Consider the following 26,734-nt stretch of genomic DNA (forward strand, 5'->3'; position numbering starts at 1 on the left):
TTCGCGTCCACAGCTTGCAGACTGCTAGATGCAGATATGGGTTGAGCAGGCAATGTCCTTCGGTTCCTCTCCCTTGAACCCTCTTCTTCCGTATCTAGCGGTCTTATGGGTGGTCCCACGGCAAAGGCAGTTTTGGATGGAGGGGCAGATTGTGGTGCTGCGGGCTGAGGAGACAATGCTGGTTTATGAGGTGTAGAAATGTGAGGTGATCCTGAGCCACCGGACGATGGTGAAGGGTAGAAACGCTGTCTCCCACTTCCAGGCGTGTAATTACTGGCACTTGGGCTGGCACCGGTTCGAGTCGTGGGCGTTTTAGTGATTGAGCTGGTGGATGGTGAAGGATTCCGGACGAATTGAGAGACATCGTAGGCCAATTGAGGGGTCTTTAGATCTTGACTATCGTGGTAAGGTGGTGCTGTTGGAGTATGATGCGCCGAATCGTACCCTCCTTCCGTCGTAGGTGCAGCACGTACAGTCGATACACTTTCTCTCGGTTCGGCCCGTTTCTTTGCCCATTCATTGGTGACATCTGCCGCTGGTGGTGGACTGACGACAGGAGGTGTGTTGGAAGTGTAGACGGCATAGTAGGCGTCCAACGTATCTGCTCTCATGGGCGGACCAGGTCGAGGAAGCGGTGATGGACCACTATGAGTGCTTGAGTACTCACTGTGATCTGACCATGCGCTTGGTGACTCTGTCGAAGGTGCCTGAACGTTGAGGTCTCGAGCTTGGATAGGCGGAAGAGCGTTGGATGTGAGGTATGAACCAAGTTTAGGAGCAGAGCTAGACAAGGTAGATGATGATGGATCAGGGAGGGGTGGCGGTGGCATCATCTCGTTTGCAGGATTCGATGATGAGGAGGAAGAAGGGTGAGATTCACGTAGGTTGTTCGAGGATTTGGATCTCATCTTTCCGTGTCCTCCTCTCACAGTCGTATCACGTTGATCAGATAGAAGGGCAATTCCAGAGTTGGAGGCTGAGGGCGAGATGCCAAGTGAAGAAGTGGATGATCTGGGTCCCGCTCCAGCAACCGAAGACCAATAATAATCTAGTCCTCCTGATGTATCCGTTGATCTCCGCCTCAACGAACGCGATTGTTGGCCTCCAGCAGAGGACAAGGAATTGATAGAAATAGCTATGAGTCACGTCAGACGTGGCGTGAGGGAGAGAGAGAGAGAGTCTCTAGATGGCGGACCTACCACTTCCTTGTGCGCGAGACATGGGTTCTCCCGTGGATAGAGGTGGAAGTGACGGGGCCTGAAGAATCTCGCGTGTGCCCGACATGATTCGACACGTCAGCCAGTCGGGACCTTGAAGAGCCAGAGCTGATCCTAGGAGCGAGCGAGCGGATATGGTCGTAGGAGCTCCTCCTTTACGCGCCAGACGAACCAATACAGTGCACACGAAACCTGAGACTGAATGCCGTTGGATGCGGAGCCAAGATTTCGGTTCTTTTTGTAGCGGGGTGACGGGGGAACCGGCTATGCTCTCTCTCTCTCGCCTTCTCTCTCTCTCTCTCGCCTTCTCTCTCTCTCTCTCGCCTCCTGTATGAACCCCTCTCATCCCATTCATACTGGGGTCAAGCACGACAAAGACAATGCATATGATGGTGATGGAGCGAGTGACCCTACCGAGAACCTCTAGAGACAATCTATTCTGCCTTTTCATGCACTCCATTCCCATTGACAGCATGTTCATTAACGCTCAGAGGCGCGGATGATTCGATTGACGACTGATCTAGGACACTCGTGGATATCCACTTGAGCACTTCGTCAATGATGATGACGGGGAACGATATCCACAAGACGGCTTTCCATTCTTCCCAGTTGAGAGGAGTGATTTGGAACAAGGTTCTGAAGAATGGGACATAAAGAATCATAAAGTGAAGACCCATGGATAAGGCGATGGAGGCCACAAGATAAGGGTTGGTCCAGATTGGTAGGGCGAGTAGAGATTCGTTTTCAGACAGCGAGTTGCAAGCATTGAACATTTCAATGACGACCAAGATGGATAATGATACAGTCGTAGCGCGTTGAGAAGGCGTAGAGGCGAAGATGGAACAGTCAAGGTGACTGAATGCGGAGGAGCATTGGTGGAAGTGAGTCTGGACGGAGCATCAGCATGGTGTATGAGGGAAATCACGATCCGCTCACGAGCTCATGGAAAGTGATTTGAGGGCCCTGCGAATAGAACATGAACCACCAAGCATATCCAAAGACCGTCGCCGCGCCGACATAAGTACCGATGACCATGTACCGGAAGAAAAGCCATCTGCCTACCAAAGGCTCAGAAGCAGATCTCGGCGGAGTCTTCATGATCTGATGGTCGGGCGGGTTGAAGCCGAGAGCAGTGGCCGGCAGGCCATCGGTGATTAGATTTACCCAGAGAAGCTGGACAGGAATCAAAGCTTCAGGCATACCGAGGAGGACGGTCAAAAAGATGGATACGACCTCTCCAATGTTGGAAGAGATGAGGTATCGGATGAATTGCTTCGTATTGTTGTAAATCGCTCGACCCTCTTCCACAGCCTTCTCGATGGTCGCAAAATTGTCCGTTGCAAGGACCATATCAGCAGCGAGTTTGGCGACATCTGTTCCCGACCCCATGGCGATACCAATATCCGCCTTCTTCAGCGCCGGTGCATCATTGACTCCATCTCCTGTCATGGCCACCACCAATCCCAGGCCTTGCAATAGGTCGACAAGCTGGGACTTATGATTTGGCTCTGTCCGACTGAAAAGGCTCGCCCGTTGGACCGCTTTGACTTTTTCGTCCTGTGACAATGCGTCTAATTCCTTTCCAGTGTAGCTCTTTCCAGTGAGGTCCTCGTCAGGACCGAAAACGCCAATTTCGCGACAGATGGTCTCGGCAGTGTTCTTGTTATCTCCAGTGATGACGATCGTCCGAATCCCCGCAGTCTTACACTTGGCAATAGCTTCTCGCACCTCAGGTCTCGGCGGATCCAACATGCCAACGAGCCCGACAAAGGTCATTTCCTGTTCGAATCTGACATAGTCCTCTGCTTTCTCTGTTTTATAGTGAGACACATCGCCATCGTTCTCGTCGATATATGCAAGGGCCAGTGTCCGAAGACCTCTCTTGCCGTAATCCAGCTGCGTTTCGGCAAGAGTCCGTCTGACATTGGGGGTGAGTGCTACAACACCAGAAGGTGTTATGACCTTGGTACAGCGTTCAATGACAGTCTCCGGGGCACCCTTGACCAGGAGGCTGTGAGAGTCACCGCTCCTTGTGAGAACCGACATGGACTTGCGATCTCGGGTGAACTCGAATGTCAAGAGCCTTTGGATCCTTGAGTCGTAATGATCATTGACGGCGGTGGCTCGAACAAGAGGCGCTAAGTCTGACAAGGTATCGTTGAAGGAATCCGAGTCCGATGCGAGCTTTTCGACCAAGACTTTGAGAGCAGCTTCGGTAGGTTCGCCGACGTTGGCGTAGGTATCGGTATCCTGAAGCTCAGCTCCGACTTGTCACACGCAGACTTACCTGGTTGTAGGCAATCTTGGCGTCATTGCATACCGCACAGATCTCCACCAGCTTGTTGACTGGAGCGGTACGGACTCGTGACTTCTCAGCTGTCTTACCGTCGAGCGTGGTGATGGAGCCTATCGGTGCGAACGTGGTTCCTCCAACGAGGTACTCGATGACGTTGTCTCCGTCAATAGTCGAGAAACGCGCGACGCTCATTTGATTGGTGGTCAGAGTACCTGAGCAGAGTCAGATCGGGGTCGATCAAGGTTCGACTCACCCGTCTTATCGGAACAGATGACATTGGCGCATCCTAGCGTCTCTACACTGGGTAAATTCCTGACGATGGCTCCTCGTTTCGCCATCTTCTTGGTCCCAAGAGCCAGACAAGCGGTGATGACTGCGGCCAGACCCTCCGGAATAGCAGCTACCGCGAGAGCAACGGCAATCTTGAGGTAGTACACCGCTCCTTTGAGCCAACCGTGATGAGACGGATCGGAGAAATGTCGGATGTTGACAAGCCATACGAGAATACAAATGACCGAGATGACTTTGGCGAGTTGTTCTCCGAAATCGTCAAGTTTCCTTTTCAAAGGTGTCTTTTCCTCCTCTTTGTTGTCGTCAGAGATTGACGAATGAATGGCCCCCAGTGCAGTATTCGAACCCGTCGCGACGACCAAAGCTTTCGCAGCTCCGTTGACGACCGTCGTACCTGAGAACAACATGTTGACCATGTCTTGTTTGACAGCGCTGGCATCTGATACCGTCGAATCGGTCTTGCCGACCGACATGGATTCACCAGTGAGCATAGCTTGGTCTACGCGAAAGGACGAAGAGGAGAAGGACAAGATTCGGCAGTCGGCAGGGATGCGGTCACCAACGTGGACAGAGACAATGTCACCAGGAACGAGTTGAGTCGCTGGGATTCGGCGCAGCTGACCTGACCGTAGTGCCAGAGCTTCATCGGGTGAGTATTCGCGAAGGGCCTAGGACGTTGTCAGGCGACGAAAGGTGCTGAAGGCACTTACATCGATGGCTTTCTCTGCGTTTGTCTCTTGGATAACTCCGACTGTTGCATTGGCGATAAGGATTAAGAAGATGACGAGAGGTTCCACGAACGCTGTCATCCATGAACCACCAGGTTCGGATGAATCTTCGAAAAGAGCCAAGACAAAGGAGACGATGGCTGAACCGAGGAGGATGAGGACGAGCTGGTCCTGGAATTGAGCGAGGATGAGCTGGAAGAGGGATGTGGGAGGTGCCTCGGGAAGTGCTGGTGGTATGTCAGTGCTGTTGAAGGTGTTGATGCGGGACAGCAGGTACTCACCATTCTCCCCATACACTTCTCTACTGCTCTTGACCTGCTCTTCGGTCAGACCCCTGTCCTCGGCTGTGCCAAAGTGAGCCAAAGCATCTCGTTGAGACAGAGTCCAGGCTGACTTGAGCATCTTCTGACTGACGCGATGATCTGCGTATCGTGTCCAGCGTTTGGGTGTATCAACAACACATCAGATAGATTCAGCAACAACAAAAGGAAGATGACCAACTTTTTTCCCGACTGCCACGTCGTATCGACGCGACACGTGGCTCGGTGGCAAAATCCAGGGTGAGGGCAAAGGAACTCTACCGTGGGAAAGTGCAATGTCTGGGCGCGCGTCTGACTACAATGCAAGTTTGACAGTAAGAGCCTAAGGATCGTTGGATTGGGCAACAAGGGTCATGTCCGTCTTGTATCACTGTCCTCACCTGGACGAATCACGTCGACCACCTCTTCCGTCGTCCTACCCCTCGTCCTCCACCTCGTTCACCCCACTCCATTCGCTCTACTTTTGCGAAGAATGTGATGGGGTCAGGTGCAATCAATGCGTAGCAGTAGAAGTGGCCAGCTACTACTGTCCAAACTGCCTGTTCGACGTACCTAGTGCCAACGTCAGAGGTGATAGAAACAAGTGAGAGAGCTCCAGCCGAAGGGGTGCGTGGCTCATCGAATCAGGTGTAACCGTTCGTGCTATGCTTGTCCACAGTGTGCGACAGCTCTCCAGATCCAACCTACGGAAAAGATGGAGAATGATCAAATGATCTCTGGCGCTCCGTACTCCCTCATATGTACAGGATGTAGATGGTCAAGTAAGACTATAGGCTGGGAATTTGACAAGGCGACAGGTATAGCCTGTGAGTTCCCATTGTCCCTGCACACCGAACCCCCAAACTAAATGACAGCTGAAGCCCAATTGGCCAAGCTCGATCCGGGTCAAGCTGCAAAAACAGAGTTCGAAGCTATAAAGGATCACCTGGAAACATACATGTCTTCATCGAACCCTGAACCAATACGCACATCGTCCAAGGTTCCCACTCGACACATCTCACATCTCACTCAAATGGCTGCCAAGGCTCTACATAGAGATGTTCCGGGGCTGGCAGCCGCCAAAGCAAAGGGCAAGGTCAGAGCGACTGCAGGATCTCGATCTGGTGGTCTGGAGAAGGCTCATACGAAATGGGACGAGTTGAGCGATTACGTCGCTAAAGACGCTTGGAGAGGAGGTAACGATTCGCTCGGAATCGATCAATTGAGCGAGATGGAGAGACCCGAAGTAGCGGCTCTGAGTAAGAGGTGGTGTTCCAGCTGGGGTAGATCAAGCCTTTCCTCGTGAGTGTCTCCAAACGCGCGAAACTCATATTGACTCTTCTAGCTCCGTACTGCCTGATCGCATTCTTTTACATACCAAACTCACCAAACGCTGTCCACATCCTTCTTGTCGACATCTGTTGATTCAGCCGGACGCCAAATCAGTCAGGTTCAAGATCAAAATGGTCGCTTTGAACTACTTACCAGCGGTGGAGATTGGTCGTCGGAGAAGGAGACAGGATAAAGGCCCTGGATCGACCCCAATGGCGCCGGAGGAGATTGAACAGAGACAAAGAGAGAGACGGCGGACGAAAGCGAAAGCAGGGGACGAGGAAGATGAAGAGATGGACAAAGCTCTCGAGCGAGGCGCAGTGGTGAGTGCAGTATCGCTTCTCGATTCTCAATCTGACTCACTACCCAAGTATGTGTATCAACTGGCTTTCACAAATCCCCTCTATGATCCCATTCAAATTCGATTGACTCAACCTTATCCACCAAAAGATGCCCCGCCAATCAATCACCATGTTCATATACCGACTCAGCATTTCACAGTCTCCGCACTTAAGGAAGCATGGGCCTACGACGAAGACGATGAGGATGACGACCTGCCAGGTTTGGAAGGCGCTTCGGAAGTACCAAGCGACGAAGGCGTCAGTACGGTTGGAGGTACACTTGGCAGGCGGAATCGTATCAGTACGCTGGGCACGACATCGAGCGGGTTGAGGGAAAAGCGCGCCAGAGGAGAGACGGGTGTTGAAAAGAAGGCGAACATGACCAAAGTCCTGCTCGAGGTGGAGGTGCTACCTGATGCAAAGGGTGATGTGACGGTGAGTCGGGCCTTGCAGCCCGGGTCTTTGCTTGAGACTTATATTTGGCCCATAGTTTGATCTTGAAGTTCGATACACGTACCGAGCGGATGCACCTGCTCCCAACAAAGAGGAACCGACGAGCAAATCATCGCCAAATGATGAGCTCAAGACGTTCACCTTTTGGGTAAGGTTGAACGTTGGGAAAGTAGCCTAGGCTGGGATCAATCGTAGTGCATGGTGCCATGTATCCATGCTATAATGCAAAAAGACATATGAGTGCAGTGTCTACCAGTAGGCAGGTCTAGTATGCAGAGTTATGATACGCAGGGGAGACAGATACCCCTGAAGATGCCGACCTACATGTCGATCTTCCTGCCTGGAACCGGAGTGATCTCCGCAATGACCGCAGAGAACAGCTTGAAGAAATACGGGCCGAGACCTCGATCGAGAAACGGCATGGATGGTGAAAACGTACTGCCTCCGACGCCACTATCGCACCATGCCCAACAAGCCTGTTTACCAGTGATGAAGAGAAACGTCCACATCCAGATCCGACCCCAGAATCCACGCACGCGTCTACCGGTGACGCGCCTGAAGAGGGCTTCGAAAACACCTCCCACACCTGAGAGAAGGAAGAAGTAGAACACTGGGACGGTATAGGGTGCAGGATCTGTTGACAGTTCCCCTAGAGCATGCAGCATACCGGAACAAAAGAAGCTGGTGACCAGAAGCGTGGCGGAGGTGACGGGAATGTGGAACAATCGAAGCAGGACTGTCGAAGCGAGCAGAAAGCTCCGCTGGAGAGTGTCAATCAGTCAAGAGAAATGTGTACGTGTGCTAAGCGGACTCGAACTCACCCTGAAGATCTGGTGCCACCTTCGTCCCCACATATTCAGTATGCTATCTGCTTTCCAAGGTTGGTCAAAGAGGTCCACTTCCCAAGCTTCCACTTCGTATATCCCACTAGCGATAGCTACGACAGCGACCATTCTATACCCCCATGATAGACCTTGCCACGCGATGATGGCAATGAATGCTTCTGTGACTGTCTCGGTGAGCCATACAGGCGCTAAAATGGGTTCAATGTTGAGCGACTTGAACGGCACAGCCTGGAGCCACGGGAAGACAATGAGTCGATGCGTTAGGATGAATTTTGGAACGGATCCCTTGACGCCTGATGAATTGCCGATGGTTTCTGGAGCCACGATGTGTAGGAACTCGATCAACGTGTTGACAACGAGATAATGGGTCACGGCGAGTGTGAGGTGGCGGATACTGGCTTGAAGTCGAGTACGATGCGCAAGGGTATATGGGAGCCAGCGTTCAGGATGACGAGGGAATATTTTCCCGTCCACCTTGACCGAGCCCTTTGTCCCGTGCCCGTTACTGCTGGCTTTTGGAGCCTTCTCGAATGCATAGGCGTTCAAGTCGGTGGCTTCGAGACCCACCCAACGATTGTTTATAGGTAGATCGAAAGTTGAAAGCAATCGATTCCTGCCCTTTGCACGATATGGATCGACGATCGGTCCTCGAAGTAGAGCAAAGTCGATGTACTTTCCAGAGAGGGCCACCATGGCTGTCCCGATCCCAATGTTCCAAGCTCGTTGCCAAGGTTCTGCAAAAGTCAGTGCGCGGACCTGTATCGCTCGAATGTACCTAGGAAGCGATAGCACACATGCGAATGACCCATGATAGCGAGACCCACTATACCAAGTGGGAGGCGGTATATCCTCGTGTTCTCGTACTGAAGTAAGAATGCCATGATAGCCATCGGGAACAGAGGCACGATCAGGACTGGAACCCAGTTGCTCGAAGTGATGGGTTGGGCATCCTGAATCATATGACGATGCAGGGGTTCAAGCAGGCCAAAGGGAGCCTCGGGGGAGGGAAGAATGGGCATTCTGCCAGGTCAAGAATGACGCTGAGCGAGCAGAGGGTTTGAGGTGTAACGGAATGAGCCACAGATCAACATGATTGTCGATGCGTCGATCAACGGACACCGGGCATCATGGCGTCAATTGTATGGACCACGAAGCTGATCCCAACAGTGTTATAAGCTGAATGTCCCGCGCCAAATCTTTTCTCTTAACTCGCTGGTTTCCGCACATATCTGACTTTCTCCTCGCCTTTTACTAGAAGAAACAGTGTACGGGTACCTAATGGCGAGCGTTCAATTTCTTGTCACTTCCAAATTATATTTGGTTCAAACATTTCATTCATCTTTTTGTTTTTTTTTTGTTAGGGGATACATGGGTCTCATCGTCGCTTCGCCTGGCTGAATGCCAGATACGATGATCCAGATACGATGATGATGAAGAGAGAGAGAGAGACTCTGGCTTAACTGCTGGGGGTCCAGCAGATCCGTAGCTACCGTGGAGCAAACGCTGATGTGTGATACATTGACGCGCCGCGTTGTGAGTTTTATGTGCCGCCACACTCACACTGTTTGGGATATTAGCCCCCCGTGAGCCCATTTTTCCCTGAAAAAAGAGGTGAGGGGAAGAGAGGAGAGGAGAGGTGGTCGGAGGCTGCTGCTGCTGCGTATATCCCATCCTCTTCTCGTGCTCCGACTTTCAACAGCTACTGCTACTGCTACTGCTACAGCTACTGCTACAGCTACTGCTACAGCTACTGCTACAGCTACTGCTACAGCTACTGCTACTGCTACAGCTACTGCTACAGCTACTGCTACTGCATCGACGGTCATCTCTGGAGATAACACAGCGTCGACGAGAGCAACAATATCTCCCTCCGCTCTCCTCCCTTTGAACCATCTCAAGCGTGAAGTGGTGCGATCTTTTGTGCCGCGTATTTCTCCACCAAGGAGAGCTCGGGAGACCATCATCCACTTTTCACCATCCATCTCTCCACTAATTGAGCATTTCTCGACTCGCTTGGGTACCGATAGCATTCCAACGTGAGTCATAATCCTCTCCTCTCTGTGTCGTACAACTCGGCCTCAGCGACGACCGAGCGTCGGGACCGCGCAGACCTCTCTTCCTTCCGCTGAAACTGAAACTGAACGGAGCTGACCCTGGTCTGAACACAGCATCGCCTGTTCATTCTAACATCGCAACCGTTTCTGTGAAACATCGTTCAAATCATTCATCATGGCTCGCAATCGATTGGCAGGCGTGGTGAGTGTAATTCTCGTCTCAGCCGAGCACCCCGTTGACGATTCAAATAGAACCAGCAGTATGGGTATGTGATCAGACCTCTCTCGGCGGAAATCATTATCGCCCTTTGTCTATCCCATACGATAATCAACTGCTGACTGCCCCTGTAGCGACTCGCAAGCCCCTGGCAACTCTTATCCTCCACCTTCCAACGCTGTAGTCGGTCAGTCTCGATCTGACAATCCATATGCTCAGCAAGATTATTCCGCTGCTCCTGGACCGGGCAATTATAATCAATACAACCAACAATCCTATGGTCAACAACAACAACAACCGCAATCGGGAGGATACGGTCAACAGCCAGGAGGATACGGTCGACAAGGCAGCGCCTACGGTCAACAGCCACCACATGGCAACGGGGGCACTTATGGACAGTACGGACAGCAGGAACAGTATGCAATGGGAGGGGCTGGGAATGGAGCACCTGCAGGCGGAGACTTCTGGGCAGAATTATCGTCCACCAACACCAATTTGGCACAGTTGCAAGAGGAGATTCAGGCCGTCAGGACCGCCCATCAGCAGAGTTTGGTGAGTGTATCGTGGTCTGACCGTACACGTCGATGTATTGAGACGGCGACCAGGCATCCACGGATCCTCAAGCTACAGCCTATGCCGATCAGCTCAACGATCAGGCTCGAGCCACCCGCGAGCAATGCAAGAACCAGATCAAGCGGCTATTCAAGATGACCAAGGGGGACAAGGCGATGAAAGGTCAGGCAGAGGCTGTCAAGACTCGGTTCACATCTCTCTTGAATGAGCACCAGGTGGTGGAGAAGGAATTTAGGAAAAAAGTCAAGGACAGGGTGGAGAGGCAGTACAGGATTGTCAACCCTCAGGCGACGGACGAGGAGGTCAGACAGGTCACAGAGAGCGATAACCCTCAAGTCTTTTCTCAGGCTGTAAGTGGAAGTGGAAGTCGGACGTAGTATTGAGCAGTCACTGATGAGACCTTTAGTTGCTCAGCTCCAACCGATATGGTGCTGCCCGAGGCGCATTTAGAGAAGTTCAGGAACGACATGCCGAGATCCAAAAGATCGAGAGAACACTCACTGAACTCGCGCAAATGTTCCAAGAGATGTCCATGTTGGTCGAACAACAAGATGAGACAATCGCCAATGTCGAGCAGCAGGCTATGGGTGTGGACCAGAACATTTCCGAGGGGTAAGTGAAACGGAGTCAGGCCACTGTGACTGACACGTCGTTTTCAGTCTCAATCAGACAACTCGAGCTGTTGATTCCGCTAGGAAGGCAAGGAGAAAGAAGTGGATCTGCTTCTGGATCTGCAGTGAGTCTCAAAAGCTCTGTCTCCATGCATCCGCCTCCCAACTGACGATATTCCAGTCCTCATTATTTGCGTTGCGATCGCCATCACATTTGGTGTCTTGGCGGCCGAGGGTAAATTCAACAACAACAACAATGGCAAAAAGTAGGATAGAGCGCTGCAGAGCCTAAGCTGCTCGGATGTGATGAAACTGTCGGAGATCTTGACCGGGATCGTGGCGAGAAAGGCGGGAGGGTCAGAGGACCGGTAGGTAACGAGGATCTGAAACTGGGTGGGGATTGTTTCGACTGTGGTGCGATGAGGGCTTAGCGTCGAATATGGTGTATTCCTCAAAAATTTCTTGTTAATATCCCCCGTCTCTCCCTTGCGCGCGCTTTCTCCCCGAATCTGCTCTTATGGCGATGCGACGACGAATGAATAGCTTTGCCCATTGATTTCTAATTCTCTGGAACCAACAATTGACTGGATACGGTCCGCTTGTCCGTCGTTTCGGACGTGGCCGAATTGCCGATGCTGCGGGTTTTGACGCTGCCAGATGAGATGATCAAGTGACCATTTGACACTCACGCGTCACCTTCCGAGTTGACTCTGCTCCCCAGTCTCAGCTCAGTCTCGCACAGCGACTTTTGCATCGCGTCACGAAGCTCACTCGTCCCAGAATCTGACAATCGGCCATGCCGGGTGCTTGATCTCGCTCAACCCTTCAGCTGCCCCTTTGGCCCTTTGTTAGATCCGCCTCTAACGGCGAGTACACTCCTGCCATGCTGGACACAGCTTTCGGCCTCTCCATCGTCCATCTCGTCGCTCCTCTTATCCTCCTTGTGCCCCTTCTCACGCTACTCCCACCCAATCCACCACGCTTGGACCAGCCTGAAGGAGTTCGACCCATCACTATCCAACGGGTCATTCCTCGCAGAGGATGGATCATCTCTCTCCTAGTCGCTCTCGCCGCGACGGCTGTCCTTGACGCCGCTGTCACAGTCGCCATCTTCATTCTTGCTTCGAAGTACGATCAAGAGTCCGAGACTCGAGGACTCGAGCTCGTCTCCTGGCTCATCTATCCCATTGGCGGATTGGTGGTCTGGGCTCTGGCGGCGGTCGTGTCTGAATGGCGTGGACGATGGCATGATCGAGGCGTGATAATCCTCGCGGTATCCGGTTTCATCCTGGAGATACCAAACTTTGAGCTCCTCGTCAACAGAGTTATCCATACGAGTGAGTTTGACGCATTGGCTGAGACTGACCTTCTCAGCTGGGGCGTGGAAAACTGTCACCATCCTGTCACTTCCACCTTCCGCGCTCCGACTGCTACTACTACCCGTTCTAATTGCTCTCGCTTCAAAACCTATTGTTCGCTACGAGGCTGTCGATACTGCTGATGATGTGGAAGACGAGGAGTTCAACGGCGACCTAGCGGGCAGCTCCTCAAGTACAGCTCGTCAAACCATCCGATCACAACAGGGTCAAATCAAGTTGAGTGGTGACGAAGGTACGTCGCAGACGCCCAACGGAGCTGCAACACCTGGTGGAACGTCCAAACCATCCATCATTATCCCTAAAAAGCTCGGCGAAGGCAAGCGAGATGAGCGAGTCTTGACCTGGGCCGAAGTCTGGGATAGGCTCAAGAAAATTTCACCCCATCTGTGGCCCTCAACCAGTCGAAAGCTTCAGCTTTTCGTTGTCTTGACCCTCCTCATCGTCGCGATTGGTCGAGCTCTCACGCCGCTCGGTCCTATCATCTTTGGAAAATTGATTCGAGCACTCACTATCAGTCAGAACGGGATCCCAGTACCTTCACTATGGCCACTGTTCATCGCTTTCTTCGCCATCAGGATCTTACAAAACACTGTTCTCTTCTTTGTTCGAAACATTCTTTTCCTGCCCGTCACACAATATACCGACCGAGAAATGCAATTGCTCTGCTTCAACCATTTGCTCAACCTTTCCTTGGCGTATCATACTCGCCGTAATACAGGTGAAGTACTCAAGGTCATTGACCGGGGTTCAGCCATCAATTCATTGTTCGGATCGCTCTTGTTCACCATCGCTCCCGCCATTATTGATCTCATCGTCGGTTTCTCCGTCCTCTTTGCCCTTTATGGTGGCATCTTGGTAACTCAAGCGACGGTCATCATGATTCTCTATGTGTGGGTCTCCATCATTCAAACCCAAGCTCGAGTAGCTACTCGTCGTCAACTCAGTGACAAGGATGTCAAACAGAGGGGAATCGTTTCGGATGTCTTAACCAATTGGGAATCCGTCAAATACTTTACTGCCGAATCACGAGAAGTCAACAGGTATAGAGAGGCCTTGATCGATTATCAAAAGGTCGAGTGGTCTTGGAATCTCAATTATCAGACCCTGTGGCTCTTGCAAAACACACTTTTGACCCTGGGCCTGGTCATTGGAAGCTTGATCATTGCCGTCAGGATCTCTCGCGGGGAAATGGATGCTGCGGAACTGGTCGTTTTCATCCAGTACTTTACCACACTCTCCTCACCTCTCAATACGCTCGGCACGATGTACGCTCAGCTCAATCGAAACTCGATCGACGCGGAGAAAATGCTGTCCCTTTTGGCTGAAGCTACAGAAGTCAACGATAAGCCCGGAGCGAAGGATCTCATCGTCACGGACGGAGTGGTAGAATTCGACAATGTCCATTTCTCATACGATGGCAAAGTCGATGCGCTGAAAGGCGTCTCCTTTAAGATTGAAAAGGGAACCAGTATGGCTCTGGTCGGTGAAAGTGGCAGTGGCAAATCTACTATCTTGCGATTACTCTACAGATTCTACGATATCAATTCGGGCACCATCCGCATTGACGGTCAAGACATATCTGAGGTCACTCAGCTGTCTCTTCGTCGAGCGATTGGAATCGTCCCGCAGGACAGTGTTCTATGGAACGACACCATTGGTGCCAATGTGTCTTATGGTCGGGAAGGCGCGACGGACGAAGAGATCATCAACGCCAGCAAGGCTGCTAAGCTGCATGACAAGATTATGGGCTTCAAAGATGAGTACGCCACAATTGTCGGCGAACGGGGTATTCGATTAAGTGGAGGGGAGAAGCAGCGAGTCAGTCTGGCTAGGATGTTCCTCAAATCGCCTGCTATCTTGGTGAGTTGACACTCGAAGAGAGTGAAATCCGCGCTGAGTTCATCTCAAGGTTCTTGATGAAGCCACCAGTGCTTTAGATACTGAGACTGAGAGAGAGATTCAAAGGGCACTGACGGACCTGGTGAGTTCTCCTACCGGAAATTTACGTTTGCTTATACCATTCTTAGGCTCAAGGACGCACTTCGTTGTCTATTGCTCATCGTCTGTCGACCATCATCAACTCGGACCAAATCGTCGTGATGAAGGATGGCAAGGTGATTGAGAACGGAACGTATAAGCAACTGCTAGACGCGGATGCCGCTTTCGCAACCATGTAGGTGGCTGCTCATGAGTCCTGCAAGGTCCGGCTGACGGGCCTCAGGTGGAAGAACCAAATCTTTACCGAGGCTGAGCGTCTCGCTCTCGCTCAAGGATCTGGGTCGACAAGCCGAGCCGATTCCGACTTGATCGACCTCGAGGAGAAGCCCGAGGCGGAGGCGGAGCCAGGGGTCGGAGAAGATCACATCACGGATAATGCTCAAGCGGACGTCAAGGAAGCCACCATTTCCGCTCCAACGTCTGGATCCGGCGGCACACCAAATCTGAACGAGGTGCAACCTAGTGGAAGTTTCCAGCAGGAAGGGGCAGAAGCCGAGGAAGGAGTCAATTTTGAGACATACGCGGAAGCTGTCAAGCTCGTAGAGCCTACTTCACCTCATCTCCCACCGGGCCTGAACGCGAAGGCCAGCCAGGAAGTGAATGTCGATACCCCGGCGGCCATAGACCCAAACAACGACTCTGCGCCGCAAGCCAACCTTTCAGCCTCCAATCTGGCACAACCCGCTCGTCCCGATCCATCCCGCCGCGTCTCCTTTCCCGGCACTTCCGTAGCCATGGCGAAGACGTTATCTGCTCAATCAGCTCAATCTGGTCATTCGGGATCTCCTAATTCTCGAGATTCTACTCCGACCCTTTCGAGGCAGAACACTGATCAGAAATTGAATGAATCTCGAAAAGCCAGTGATCCCGAGAGTAAGCGGAAACGTTTGAGCTCCATCAAGGGTTTTGTCAGACGGCTCAGTGATCAAGGTGTCACGCGGAGTGCCAGTGGACGCAGCGTAAAGGCGCAAGACCTGGATGGAGTAGAAGAAGGCGGAGAATCTTCGGGTCGTGGTGCCGGAGGTAAGGATGACAGCAAGGACAACAAGAAGAAAAAGCGATTGTCTCTGCGATGAAACGATCGCGATGTGCTGAATGAAGGTGGTTTGCCTTCAGTAGGCTGTATAGAAGTAAGGACACTATGCAGGATTGATCAGGTCGTCTCCAGGACTGTATTACACATGTGTTTGATATTCTCGTCCATGCATTTTTCCCCCTTACGAAGAATTGTATTTGTGTCTTCTACTCTATTGCATGTCATATTTAAGCTTACTCCTGCACCACTTCGCGGTCAAACGGCTACACATCTGAACGTCTTGGAGACCTTCCAAGAGGTCGTGCGGAATCCTATGGCCACTGCGACCAGGAGACATATGTCCACGACCAGGAGCGTTACGCCTGCCAACATGAATCTCGGTGCGAATACCTTCCACACCATCAAGTGTCGCCTTAGCCAAGCGGCGAAAAACGCAGAGGTGAAAGTGATGGATGTATGATAGATCATGAAACCAAGGACGAGTTGTAAGACATGGCCCAGAATTGGGAGTGTGGATTGAGGTCTAGGCGAAATGTTCCAGATACCAAGGAGGGGGACGGCAAGAGCCGACAAAGCCACTGGGCCCCACGTGTTGATGATGACGAAGAGGGGAGAGAATGGATAGGTCACCGATTGGAAGCCTACGAATGCGGCTTTCCACTGGATGGATGTGAGGACAGCTTGGTGGCCTGTAGAGAAGAATCCCAGTAGACCGAGCAGGGCCAACAGAGTGGATTCGGTGAACGTAGGTCGAATCAGGGTCGAGCTGGAGGAATCGGCGTTTGGATCAAATGTCGATGCAGACGATGAGGCGAAAGATAGTTTCATCAATGCTGCATCGCGTTGCGTGTCGGTGATTTCCAAATGGGCTAGGAGAATGATGAGCATTCCACCCAGGGCCAATTGACCCATAGGGTATGAAACGAGATGGACTGCCGTGAATGGGATCAAGAGGAACAAGAGGTAAGTCGATCCGTACGAATTGGCGAACCCAAAGACCGTCACTGCCTTTTCGCCAGATTGATCAGCATCCCTCTGAACCCTGATACAAAGGGGTGAGAAGGACCAGCTGTACGGCATGATACCGATGATGGAGACCCAAATGGCACGAGCTAGCCATGTGCGAACGGTTCGTACCAGGGGTATACGTTCCGAGACAAGACCCGGGTAGAATTCGAGCCATTCGAGGACCCAATATCCTGCGCTGAGGAGCAATGAGAGACGCCAAGTGAGTCCAAGGAATCGAGGTGCAGGGCCAGCGAGAGACTTGGATTGATTCAATGTGATGCCGACTGCTCGGGGGAGCTGGAAAGCGACAAAGCCGATGGCCGCCAGTGCCCACGTAGGGGCCGTTGCCGTAGAGCCACTGAAGAACGTCACTCGACAGTATGGTTGTTGCTCTTCTCGGCACACGGTAATGGATCCAATGAGCCGTGCCACGATCAGTATGACAAGGGACAGAAGAGCAGTGCGCCATCTCATAAGCGATGTGGGAGCTGTGGGGGATTTGAACATATTGACGACGGGAATAGTCGATAGCAAGAAGAGCAGGACGCGATCTTCCCACATGATGAAACTATTCGAGGCGAACGACACGGCGTGAATGACGAGTATCAGCGGACCTATGGCCGTCTGCAAGTTGACTTGGAAGTTTGGTCGTTGGAAAAGCAGTGGCACAGCGAGCACGACTTCCGATGCAAAGATCATGCTTCCAAAGAAGGTATAGATCCCATGTTGGAAATCCGCTCTGAAGGCCGTGACCGCCACAATAAAGCCGACGACCCCTGCTCCGACAGAGGGCAGGGCAGCAGTCTCCAAGGCGAGAGCAAGATAGACATCCCATTTCTGTCCGCCAGCCCTGACACCAGAGTACATGGCGTACAGGACCGGGATGCTGAATCCAAGGATGGTGGTACCGTAGACGATCAACGGGACCGAGAACTGGGCCCAGAGGGCTCGAAGCTCTTCCAGCGCTTCCGTGGCGACTTTGCGATGGGCCACGACGGAGTGATGACGGGCTTGAGCAATTTTGATATCTTTGGCTTTCATCATGCCAGTCATTGTGGGATATAAAGTGTCGTCACCTCGATGCTTTCCGCTCTCGATCAACGTGAGGAGCTTCGCGGCGGTGTCAGCTTTCTGCCGCACTTGCATCAACGCTGACAGAATCTTGTCGTCCCCGTATTCCGTAATGTAGTCGACGATCTGGAGAGCGTTGCGTCGAGTAGCCTTTTCTAAGTCTTCCATACTACCGAGAGTCTCTGGTATGACTGTGCCAAGATTGTTGAAAGGGATTGGCAGCCCGAGCAGGTATGACAAGGTTGGAAGAAGGTCAATCTGATTGACGTGTCGGAGAGATTTGGGTGATCTCGGGTATGTATAGGTCGGCAAGCTTTCGATGAATTCGTTGTCGATACTCCCGCCGAAAATTGGGGTCTTGGAGTATAGCCAGAGGGCAGCTGCCGTCTCGAGCTCCGAATCACCTCCGTGATTTCCCTTGGAGTCCATGCCGTGATCGCCCAAAAGCACCAAGAGGGTATCGTCGTCCATCATTTTGACCACTCGACGCAGTACCTCGTCCATCTGGGCCAATTTGGTCTTCATTGTGTCTCTCTCAGGACCTACGCGGTGACCTACATGGTCCACACCGAGGAAATGCCCAATCAAGACGTCCCATTGTGAACTGTTTGACGGATGAAGGTAAGGGAACAGATGCTCAATGACTCCATTATCGACAGTGTGGAGGTCTTCGACGTTGAACGAGTCGAATGGATGCGCATGGTTGAACGATTCGGGAAATAGGTGTACCCAGGTATCATCCCCCATAAATGCAATCTTCTTGTTCGCGGCGACGAGCTGAGAAATCAGAGAGTCCTCCTCGATAGCTGTGGATGCGAAATTCGCGCCAGCATCCACGAATGTCGGCAAAGAGCCTGTCATAATGCCTTTCAAGCGTTGCATGGTCGTCGTAGGAGGGTCGGAGTACGAGTTGAATATCAGCGAGTGTCGAGGGTGTGAGGCTGTCAATTCTGCCGGTAAGGTCAGGACGCCATGATGATTTGGGGATGATGGCCGGGGATGATACGGGGAGATGAAATCTGTCCTCAAAGCATCAATGATGAGTATGATCGCTTTGGAATGTCGGTGAGGTATTGGTGATGGCGACTCCGGGGTATACGGAGGAGTTACATTTGGTATAGACAGTCGAGTGAGCAGGAAGCCTCGAGTGAAGATGAGGAGACCGGTAAAGTGAACCAGAGTGATGTATAGAATAAGCAGGATCGCTAGACTCGTGCGTGAGAGCCCGCGAAGCCAGGTCGGAGAGACTGAGCTGGAACTCTTCGCCCTGGACTCTCCTGTAGCCTTGCCCCTCCCAGGCGGAGATTCGGACCGCGTCGACATATTCACTGACAGACGAGGTCGATCAGCATTTCGCGGCGTAGACAATTTGTCTTCATCGGGGAGATCAACCAGAACCGGCACTCACTTCAGTTGCTTCCCTTCAGACTTTTTGATCACATGAGAAGAGCCATAGACATCACTTGCTTGCGTCTCCTCGTGATCACTGGACGGTGTAAGAACGATCACAGAGGACCGGCCCTACGGATGAATTTCATCAACTTTTCGAACCGGACCGGGTTTGTCACTCGCTCTTGGCTTCTGTATCTCTACATATCTTGACGCTGTATCCTCATCTGTGAGAGCGACAGTGCAGTGAGTTGAGCGCGCCCGGCATGTCATCTTCGCAGTCTGGTGGAGCTCGAAGACCAGGAGGAGCAGGGGCAGGGACCAATGGCCAAGGCCAAGGCGAAGACCAAGGATGGCTCAAGGGAGTCATTCGAGCCGTCGGTCTGTTCTTGCTAATGCAATTGGGTGAGTTTGATCGTGCCTGTCGTGCTTTTCTTGAGCTGATGTGACTTTCAGCAACGAGGGTCGGTATGCAATGGGTGAGTAAAGTTGGGTCAAGCCAAGCTGATGGTGCATACAGCTTGGAGTCGGTCAATCGGCCAACCAGCCTTCTACAGATACGACCAGCGCAGGACAAGCGAGTCAGTCGGCCTCATCTGAAAAAGCGGCTCCTATCAAGGTGACACCGATATGGCCACTTGGGACACCCCTGTCCATGCTTCTCTATACATCCACGGCAGTCGACTCTTCCGATTTGGACGTCACCAAGCCGTTGCTCGTCTGGGATGGCCTGACTTTTGGGGACTACAAAGACATCCGAGAAGCTGACTTGACTCTCAACGTCCCTCAAAACGTCAGAGTGCACAACGCAAGCTGGTGGATGGATATAATTCTTGTCAAAGGAGGAGGTATCGATCTCGTTGGCAAAGGTCAAGATGAGGTCGCCCTGTACAGAAAACGTGCGTCCACAGGAGGCAACCGATTGCTTGACTGATGATCTTTGCTCAGAACTCACTCGGTTTCTCCCAAAGAAACGGGTCAGGAAGGAAAAGAAGCTCATCGGCCATGATGATGATGGTGACGAAGATGAGAATTCTCTCGAGCCAGCCGTCGAGGACATCCCACCCCAGACGATCATCGGTCACTGGTCGAACAATCTGACTTTGACGCTAGTGGCTGACGATAGTGAATGGGACCTTTCGGAGCTCGAAACTCCCGTCTCTCAGCACATCATGGCAGTCAGACCGGCTAAACCGGACGCTACGCCTAGTCAAATCTATCCGATCGTCTTTGCGAATGATTTCTGGCTTCTTAAAGAAAACATGATGCCGATCAACGATACGCTCAAGACTGTCTCTTTACACATCAACTACCATACCTTATCAAAGTGGAAGTTCCAAGTCTACAGCACCATGACTGTCAATTTCGAACAAGCGGCACAAAAACAAGGATCTGGAGTCGAATTGGACGAAGTGAAACGCATGTTGACAGAGACTTCACCCTGGCTGCTCATCACGACGGGTATCGTCACGGTCCTGCATATGCTCTTCGAATTCTTGGCTTTCTCGAGCGATATTGGACATTGGCGCAAGAAAGACAAAGACCTAGTCGGCGTCTCCCTCAATACCATTCTCACAAATTGCTTTGTCCAATTGGTCATTCTGCTTTATCTCCAGGACAGCTCGGAGGAGACGAGCTTCATGATCTTATTTACCCAGGGAATGTGAGCGGCTCGTGACACGCTCTGCCTGGACTTATGCCCTTGCTAGTGGACTCATGGTGGAGGCATGGAAGATTACCAAAGGCGAGTAGACAATCAGACGACGGTTGACGCCATCGCAGTCGTCGAAATCAAAGTCCGTCAGGATCCGAGCAAGCTCATTGGCTACACGGTCTCTTTTGAAGGCATGTGCGCGAGATTCTGTCCCAGCTGATGGTCCGAAGACAAGAAGGAGTTGTCAGAAGACGAGAAGAAGACGCAAGAATATGATCGATTAGCATTCAGGCTGGTATCATACTTCGCCATTCCAGCTTTGATAGGCTACACGATCTACTCATGTGAGCTTTCAATCAGCCAAGTCGATGAAGAGCTAATCGCCTTTTAGTACTATACGAGTAAGGATCATACCGCACCGGCACACCCTGGCTTTGTTGACGAAAGCACAGGACCCATCGTGGATGGTACTCCTTCATCGTCTCAACGCTAGCTCAAGCCATTTACATGTTTGGCTTTGTCCAGCTCGTCCCTCAGCTCATCATCAACTACAAGCTGAAGAGCGTCGCACATATTCCGTGAGTGACACACAATACCAAAAAAATTGTCACCACTCACATGTCTGCAGTATGAAGGCCATGATGTACAAGACCTGTAAGTCTGCGCTCTCGGAAGAGACCTCGGCTCATGTTTGACCTCACCAGTATCAACGGTTGTGGATGATTTCTTGTGAGTATACACACCAGACTGCAGTCTGCAGAGCACTGACGATCATCACAGCGGTTTGTTTAGCCTTCGCGTTGTCGATATACGATTCAGCGTGCTGACAGAGTTATTAGCGTTCTGTGTCAAGATGCCATGGCTGCATCGGTGAGACCCAAAGTCAGGAACCCAATCTGATGCCGTCAGACTCGCTTGCTTCCGAGACGACGTCGTTTTCCTCATCCTACTCTATCAGCGATGGATCTACCGCGTCGACTACAGTCGAGTCAATGAGTATGGTCAAGTATCCGAAGGCAAGGTAGAGCCTGTTGGTGACAAGGCAAAGGCTGTCAGCGAGAGAGAGGAGTCGAGAAAGGACAGGTAGTTCCACTCATTTTAGATTGATTTCTATGATACTCGCGATACACCACAAAGGATTACCGCATGAAGAGGACGAGGACCGACTGACCTCACGCAGCCTCTTAACCGTTGAAATGGTGATCCATTTGGGGCCTGCCTGGGATCCCCCTGCGCTCAATACATGGATAGACCTGTCTAAAACCATCGCCCCGCCTAAGCTGGTTTATCCCTGGCAGCTTTGAATTGATCTATCCACTGTTTCTCTTGATCCCCCTTGACGAGCACCACGAAGCTCAACAATCCATCTCGCATCACCATCCCGTCCGGTTTGCCAGATCCATCAGCAGATTCCTTGACTGCCTTTTTTATGACTTCCCGTAAGGTCAGATCCTTCCCAGCTTTGAGCAGACGCTTTTGAGCTGTCTCAACGTAGACGACGAGGTTTTCGGTGACATATTCTCGCTTCGTATCCCATTCCGGTGATGCTGGCGAGTTTGAGGTAGGGGAGACCGAAGGGAACATGACGTTGAGATGATCTGACAAAGAGGTTTCCTCTGAGAAATGTGTGATAAAGTCTGATTGGGAGTGAGATGGGTATAGAAGGAAAACGGGGTAAATGAGTGTCGTGTCGATCGGTGGAGGTAACCAGATCTCATGCGATCCTGAGCTTGCAGACGACCCTGACACATGAAGGGGAGGAGCGGGAGGTAAAGCCTCTGGATCGAAATGCACAGGATGTGGATTGTCTGGCGGACTAGACGTCTTGACGAGTATCAAGCCCCGGGACTGAAGCAAAGGGATTCAGCAAAAAGGAGCTTGTTCGCATCCTTCAAAAGACTCACCTTGATGGCTTGATCCAGCGCCGAACTGGACAGCTTCTCCCTTCGTATCCTCTCTCGCTTCTCAGCTTCTCGCTTCTGGCTCGACTCGATGGTCTCATCCAACTTTCTCCACTCCACTTTGTTCTCCTCCCCTGGGATCTGCTTAGCCCTCTGAACAACGTCCTTGGCCTCTCTCCATCTTTCCAAAGCTATCAAAGCCTGCGCAGCCCGGTACAAAGCTTTGATCGGGGCGGTCTCTCCCTGTTGAATGCAGAGAGCAATGATTAACCCTGTATCCTTGAGGACTGATCCGTAGTTTTTAAGAGCGAGATGAGAGGCTGCGCGATTGTTCAGGAGCGATACACGCAGTTCTGATATTGTGGGCTTAGCGTTGAGACCTGATGTGTAGGCATCCACGGCATCTCTGTACGATTTCTGAGCATATAGCTCGTTTCCGTGATTCTTGAAATTCGTCGCTACTTCTGCAGAGAGACAGAATGGCCGTCAGCGTCTTCGAGAAAGGAAATACGTATGATGCCTCACCATCGCCCTCTCCATCCAATACGAGTGACCTCAACCCTTGCAATACCGGGTTGTCATCATCGTCTGCCGGTGTCTCTTTCATGAACAGGGGCGTGCTGTCCAAAATCTTTTGGAATTCTTCAAATGTGACCTCTTTCTTGGTCTTGGAAGGACCAGCTGCCGGCATCGCATTGAGGACCTGGTCCAGAGGATCACCACTCGCCATCTTTGCAGTTCTTTTCGGACCTCGCTCTGGTTCTGTGTTCTAGATGGTCACAAGTCTGAACGTAGAATGAGAATGAATGGGCGAGCATTTCGAAACAATTTGGAAATTTGTCCAGGCAAAAAATGATGATAATGACGTCGCAGTTGATCTTCGTTCATCCTTCTCTCTCGTTGCCACTACTTATTCTTACAACGACCACGACGGTGGCAGCGACGATGAGCAGACGCTAGCTCAGGTGGACCTGCGCTTTAAAGGTCAGCTGCCTTATGTTCGCGAAAAGTCAAGTCGTGCGTGCTGTTCGCTCCCTTCATACTGTCAATATAATGTCCTCCACGTTTCGAGATCCGACCATTGCAAAGGGTAAACAAAGGGCAGAAACGATGTCACACGACGATAACGATGGACGACAGCCCAATGGAAATGGCATGGAGCTGCCTCCAGAGTCGATCTCGAACGCGATCGAAGATGCATTGGCGACGCCGTTACCAGGGCCAAAAGCCGCTGCATCCCTTGGATCTCCATTCGAACGACCATCCCCTATCGCTCTTCCTCCACGTGCTCATCATCCTTCCTTCATGCCTCGACCCCAACTCCTCTCACAGCTGACCAGATCGACGTTACCAACTGCGAGTCTATCGCACGCCTCGGCGGATCCCAACACGCGGCGAGCAGTTTCAGATCTGGTCCAACATGGTGAAAGCTCGACGGCATGGCAGAGAGCCGCGCCAATGTGGAATGACGGATCGTTTCCCGACCTCGATTCCGATGGGCTACCCCCAGATGACGAGTCAAGAGGATCTATAGACTCTCAGGCGCCTTCGCTGTATCTCCAGCGAACTATCACAGACCTCTTATCGACGCCTGACAAACCTGCAAATGATATTTCGTCCTACCTGCCTAAATTCCAGCTCCCTCAGCTTCCTCAACTTCCCAATCTGCCTTCGTTAGGTATACCAGGAATCTCTGGACGTTCAGCATATGATTCCACTGGCGCTCGGCGAAACTTCAGCACGAGTCCAGCCAGTGACGATTGGTGGCCATCAAGCTGGTGGGGGAAAAATAAAGGCAAAGTCGATAGATTGGTCACGGAGGACGATCAGGCAGCAACGGTCGAAGAGGAGAAGGAGGGGATCCAGAAAAAGTGTGAGTCGCGAGCAATTCCTTGCACTGCCTCCTCTGAATTATGTGGATGAGATCGCACGCCGAAGAATCCTATCGTATTCTGCCATGGCCTCCTCGGATTCGACTACATAGGTCCTGCATCCCTCCCGCCGTGAGTAAGATGTATGCTATGCGAGTTTCATCCTGAAGCACTTTTCAGATTCCAGGTCTCCCACTGGCGAGGCATACGCGAGGTGCTAGAAGCTAACGGGGTGGAAGTATTGATCGGACGAGTACCGGCCACTGGGTCCATTGCGGATCGAGCGGCAGCTTTGGAAGAGATGATCTCCAGTAACTTTCCTGATCGTGAAGTAAACCTCATCGGTCATAGTATGGTGGGTGAAGGTGGTAATCCTGCGTGAGCCTGATTTGTCTTCAGGGCGGTCTGGACTGTCGGTACCTCATCTCTTCATTGAAACCCAAGAACTTTGTGGTGTCCAGCCTGACAACCATCGCCACACCACATCGGGGCTCGGCTTTTGCGGATCACGTCATTGACAACCTGATAGGTCGTGAGTGTCCCTATCGTGCCTTCCAGAGAATACGCTGAGCCCCCCATCAAGGCGAGCGACTGCCCTCCTTGTTGGCAGTAGTGGAAGCTCTCAAGCTGCCAGCTGGCGGTGACGGGTCAGCATTCAATGCTCTAGGCACCAAGTCGATGGCTCAGTTCAATTCTGAAGTCTTGGACAGCCCTCAAGTCAAGTATTATTCATGGGGAGCGTCCTTTGATCCGGGTCTGCTGGACACCTTCAGATACCCCCATACTGTCATCATGGCAAAGGAGGGTCCAAACGACGGACTTGTCAGTGTGGAAAGTGCGAAATGGGGAGAATACAGAGGTACTCTGATGGGCGTGAATCACTTGGATCTGTGAGTCGTCAGAGACGAGACAAGACGAGAAGAGGACCCCAAGCTGAATGACAACACCTGGTAGAGTCGGATGGGTCAATACGATCCGATATGCCATTGCGGACTGGGCGGGAAAACCAATATCCTTCAAGCCGGCCACTTTCTACTTGGAGATCGTGAGGGTTCATGCTTGCCGAGCAATCTCCATGCTGATGAAAATGGCCCAGTCCGATTACCTTGCAGAACAGGGTTTCTGAGCATTGCATTTTCTTGGGTATAGGGGGGTTTTGCATCGGTTGTACTTTCAGAATCGGTGCACGTAGCATGTCATAGAAAGACTGGCATCGTAGACACAAGTCTTTGACACACCCAAAGAGTCAGTGTAGCATCGGGCAAGGACAGTCTGAGTCTTCCGACGGATCTCGGTGCGAGCCACTTCGGAGTTGATATTCGGAGCGGCGGGGCCATGGGCTCCCTTCCGCCTCACCACGCCCTGTACTGCTGATTTTTCAAGTCCACACTACCTGGCAGCACTCAGCATCATGACTTCCATCACTCGCGAGCGATTGCTCCTCGCTGGCTCCGCTGGACTTACGTCTTATGTTTTCTTTGGCGTACTGGCGGATCAGCAACGGGGTGTCATACCGCTCATCACGGGTAGAGTGGGAAGACCTGTCCACTGCTCTCCAGTAACTCAAGTGGGCTTTTTTGCCAACTATCTGCCCAGAGCAGGGGTGAGTAGGGGATTCAAAGGTCTTATGATTGACATAGATGGGCTGATCTTGATCCGCTGTCTCCTTCCGGACTCCAGACACCGATCATAGCATGTTCTTACCTCTCCGTCATCCTCTCGTTCACATCAGCTTATACCCATCCTAATCAACTCATCCGACGACTGAGCTTTGTCTCTGGTTTGGCTGCGTTCCTCCTCGCCCCTCTGACGTTTGGTCAAGGTATCACAAAGATCAATAGTGAATTATTCAGCATCTATCGATCATCTCAGAAGAATATCGAGGATAAACAGGATAGGATCGAGATGCTCATCAAGCTTTGGGAGAAGAAACATATCAACCGGTATCTGAGTTATGCAGGGGCTTGGATCTTTGCTTTCGCAGCGTTGGTATTGGATGGTCAGGGAGCCATTGGAGAGGTCAAGCGGGTCGTTTTGCCTTAGTCTATAAACGGTTCAAGAGGGCTTGCTTAGGCGGAACTCATGCAGGGATGTCCATGTCCTTATGGCTTCTAGTATGCCGTGTTATGCACCAGGCTCTCGTGCATCCTTTCCGCTCACCCCGATGATA

The 26,734-nt window shown here is 51.8% G+C and overlaps 10 protein-coding genes across 10 annotated transcripts; 6 read left to right on the forward strand and 4 right to left on the reverse strand.

The window, feature by feature from the left end:
- Positions 1 to 1,651: 1,651 nt before the first annotated feature.
- On the reverse strand, positions 1,652 to 4,934 carry BD324DRAFT_580559 (putative calcium-transporting ATPase sarcoplasmic/endoplasmic reticulum type; the record flags this gene model as incomplete). The annotated part of the gene is made up of 6 exons (XM_022013444.1): positions 1,652 to 2,104; positions 2,154 to 3,467; positions 3,505 to 3,725; positions 3,767 to 4,472; positions 4,515 to 4,759; positions 4,814 to 4,934. 6 exons carry the CDS (start codon positions 4,932 to 4,934, stop codon positions 1,652 to 1,654), a joined length of 3,060 nt encoding a protein of 1,019 aa, XP_021870418.1.
- A 218-nt stretch (positions 4,935 to 5,152) lies between these two features.
- Positions 5,153 to 7,153, forward strand: BD324DRAFT_628277 (dynactin subunit 4). Its single transcript, XM_022016109.1, has 6 exons — positions 5,153 to 5,435; positions 5,480 to 5,658; positions 5,713 to 6,133; positions 6,177 to 6,486; positions 6,535 to 6,939; positions 6,995 to 7,153. The coding sequence occupies exons 1-6, from the start codon at positions 5,206 to 5,208 to the stop codon at positions 7,133 to 7,135; spliced, it is 1,686 nt and encodes a 561-aa protein (XP_021870419.1). The 5' UTR covers positions 5,153 to 5,205; the 3' UTR covers positions 7,136 to 7,153.
- BD324DRAFT_628280 (hypothetical protein) lies at positions 7,154 to 8,909 on the reverse strand. The gene is made up of 3 exons (XM_022016110.1): positions 8,578 to 8,909; positions 7,779 to 8,536; positions 7,154 to 7,718 (listed from the first exon to the last, which is right to left on the reverse strand). The coding sequence occupies exons 1-3, from the start codon at positions 8,819 to 8,821 to the stop codon at positions 7,278 to 7,280; spliced, it is 1,443 nt and encodes a 480-aa protein (XP_021870420.1). The 5' UTR covers positions 8,822 to 8,909; the 3' UTR covers positions 7,154 to 7,277.
- Positions 8,910 to 10,031: 1,122 nt separating this feature from the next.
- BD324DRAFT_642516 (putative syntaxin) lies at positions 10,032 to 11,527 on the forward strand (the record flags this gene model as incomplete). Its single annotated transcript, XM_022017489.1, has 8 exons — positions 10,032 to 10,058; positions 10,109 to 10,122; positions 10,208 to 10,353; positions 10,504 to 10,625; positions 10,679 to 10,996; positions 11,053 to 11,258; positions 11,306 to 11,382; positions 11,439 to 11,527. The coding sequence occupies 8 exons, from the start codon at positions 10,032 to 10,034 to the stop codon at positions 11,525 to 11,527; spliced, it is 999 nt and encodes a 332-aa protein (XP_021870421.1).
- A 386-nt stretch (positions 11,528 to 11,913) lies between these two features.
- BD324DRAFT_488296 (hypothetical protein) lies at positions 11,914 to 15,818 on the forward strand. Its single transcript, XM_022012923.1, has 5 exons — positions 11,914 to 12,594; positions 12,632 to 14,496; positions 14,546 to 14,617; positions 14,664 to 14,809; positions 14,858 to 15,818. Exons 1-5 carry the CDS (start codon positions 12,141 to 12,143, stop codon positions 15,708 to 15,710), a joined length of 3,390 nt encoding a protein of 1,129 aa, XP_021870422.1. The 5' UTR covers positions 11,914 to 12,140; the 3' UTR covers positions 15,711 to 15,818.
- On the reverse strand, positions 15,648 to 19,314 carry BD324DRAFT_488377 (putative ER membrane localized phosphoryltransferase). Its single transcript, XM_022012924.1, has 2 exons — positions 19,158 to 19,314; positions 15,648 to 19,077 (listed from the first exon to the last, which is right to left on the reverse strand). Coding segments are annotated over exons 1-2 (3,153 nt in total). The 5' UTR covers positions 19,159 to 19,314; the 3' UTR covers positions 15,648 to 15,925.
- Positions 19,315 to 19,520: 206 nt separating this feature from the next.
- On the forward strand, positions 19,521 to 21,723 carry BD324DRAFT_628291 (cleft lip and palate transmembrane 1; the record flags this gene model as incomplete). Its single annotated transcript, XM_022016111.1, has 11 exons — positions 19,521 to 19,617; positions 19,659 to 20,037; positions 20,087 to 20,801; positions 20,848 to 20,882; positions 20,921 to 20,983; positions 21,023 to 21,136; positions 21,184 to 21,193; positions 21,245 to 21,370; positions 21,421 to 21,446; positions 21,497 to 21,521; positions 21,631 to 21,723. Coding segments are annotated over exons 1-11 (1,538 nt in total), but the record flags the coding sequence as incomplete, so codon positions are not given.
- A 344-nt stretch (positions 21,724 to 22,067) lies between these two features.
- On the reverse strand, positions 22,068 to 23,384 carry BD324DRAFT_580799 (hypothetical protein; the record flags this gene model as incomplete). The annotated part of the gene is made up of 3 exons (XM_022013462.1): positions 22,068 to 22,640; positions 22,697 to 23,157; positions 23,219 to 23,384. 3 exons carry the CDS (start codon positions 23,382 to 23,384, stop codon positions 22,068 to 22,070), a joined length of 1,200 nt encoding a protein of 399 aa, XP_021870425.1.
- Positions 23,385 to 23,569: 185 nt separating this feature from the next.
- BD324DRAFT_628294 (Alpha/Beta hydrolase protein) lies at positions 23,570 to 25,929 on the forward strand. Its single transcript, XM_022016112.1, has 7 exons — positions 23,570 to 24,566; positions 24,618 to 24,696; positions 24,745 to 24,919; positions 24,964 to 25,096; positions 25,148 to 25,454; positions 25,519 to 25,609; positions 25,661 to 25,929. The coding sequence occupies exons 1-7, from the start codon at positions 23,690 to 23,692 to the stop codon at positions 25,688 to 25,690; spliced, it is 1,692 nt and encodes a 563-aa protein (XP_021870426.1). The 5' UTR covers positions 23,570 to 23,689; the 3' UTR covers positions 25,691 to 25,929.
- BD324DRAFT_628296 (hypothetical protein) lies at positions 25,930 to 26,727 on the forward strand. The gene is made up of 2 exons (XM_022016113.1): positions 25,930 to 26,167; positions 26,245 to 26,727. The coding sequence occupies exons 1-2, from the start codon at positions 25,976 to 25,978 to the stop codon at positions 26,605 to 26,607; spliced, it is 555 nt and encodes a 184-aa protein (XP_021870427.1). The 5' UTR covers positions 25,930 to 25,975; the 3' UTR covers positions 26,608 to 26,727.
- Positions 26,728 to 26,734: the final 7 nt, after the last annotated feature.

This window comes from Kockovaella imperatae (genome assembly GCF_002102565.1).
Source record: "Kockovaella imperatae strain NRRL Y-17943 chromosome Unknown BD324scaffold_8, whole genome shotgun sequence".
In the NCBI taxonomy this organism is placed as follows: Eukaryota; Fungi; Basidiomycota; class Tremellomycetes; order Tremellales; family Cuniculitremaceae; genus Kockovaella; species Kockovaella imperatae.

Bases quoted from the DNA above. Each gene is read 5' to 3' on its own strand.
- BD324DRAFT_628277 (XM_022016109.1), top strand. From the start codon at position 5,206: ATGTCCGTCTTGTATCACTGTCCTCACCTGGACGAATCACGTCGACCA. The intron at 6,134-6,176 runs GTGAGTGTCTCC...TGACTCTTCTAG, and splicing joins GGTAGATCAAGCCTTTCCTC to CTCCGTACTGCCTGATCGCA. The intron at 6,940-6,994 runs GTGAGTCGGGCC...TTTGGCCCATAG, and splicing joins ATGCAAAGGGTGATGTGACG to TTTGATCTTGAAGTTCGATA.
- BD324DRAFT_628280 (XM_022016110.1), bottom strand. From the start codon at position 8,821: ATGCCCATTCTTCCCTCCCCCGAGGCTCCCTTTGGCCTGCTTGAACCC. The intron at 8,537-8,577 runs GTACATTCGAGC...TGACTTTTGCAG, and splicing joins TGTGTGCTATCGCTTCCTAG to AACCTTGGCAACGAGCTTGG. The intron at 7,719-7,778 runs GTGAGTTCGAGT...GACACTCTCCAG, and splicing joins GGTGGCACCAGATCTTCAGG to CGGAGCTTTCTGCTCGCTTC.
- BD324DRAFT_488296 (XM_022012923.1), top strand. From the start codon at position 12,141: ATGCTGGACACAGCTTTCGGCCTCTCCATCGTCCATCTCGTCGCTCCT. The intron at 14,618-14,663 runs GTGAGTTCTCCT...TACCATTCTTAG, and splicing joins AAAGGGCACTGACGGACCTG to GCTCAAGGACGCACTTCGTT. The intron at 14,810-14,857 runs GTAGGTGGCTGC...GACGGGCCTCAG, and splicing joins GATGCCGCTTTCGCAACCAT to GTGGAAGAACCAAATCTTTA.
- BD324DRAFT_628294 (XM_022016112.1), top strand. From the start codon at position 23,690: ATGTTCGCGAAAAGTCAAGTCGTGCGTGCTGTTCGCTCCCTTCATACT. The intron at 24,567-24,617 runs GTGAGTCGCGAG...TATGTGGATGAG, and splicing joins GGAGGGGATCCAGAAAAAGT to ATCGCACGCCGAAGAATCCT. The intron at 25,097-25,147 runs GTGAGTGTCCCT...CCCCCCATCAAG, and splicing joins CATTGACAACCTGATAGGTC to GCGAGCGACTGCCCTCCTTG.
- BD324DRAFT_628296 (XM_022016113.1), top strand. From the start codon at position 25,976: ATGACTTCCATCACTCGCGAGCGATTGCTCCTCGCTGGCTCCGCTGGA. The intron at 26,168-26,244 runs GTGAGTAGGGGA...TCCGGACTCCAG, and splicing joins ACTATCTGCCCAGAGCAGGG to ACACCGATCATAGCATGTTC.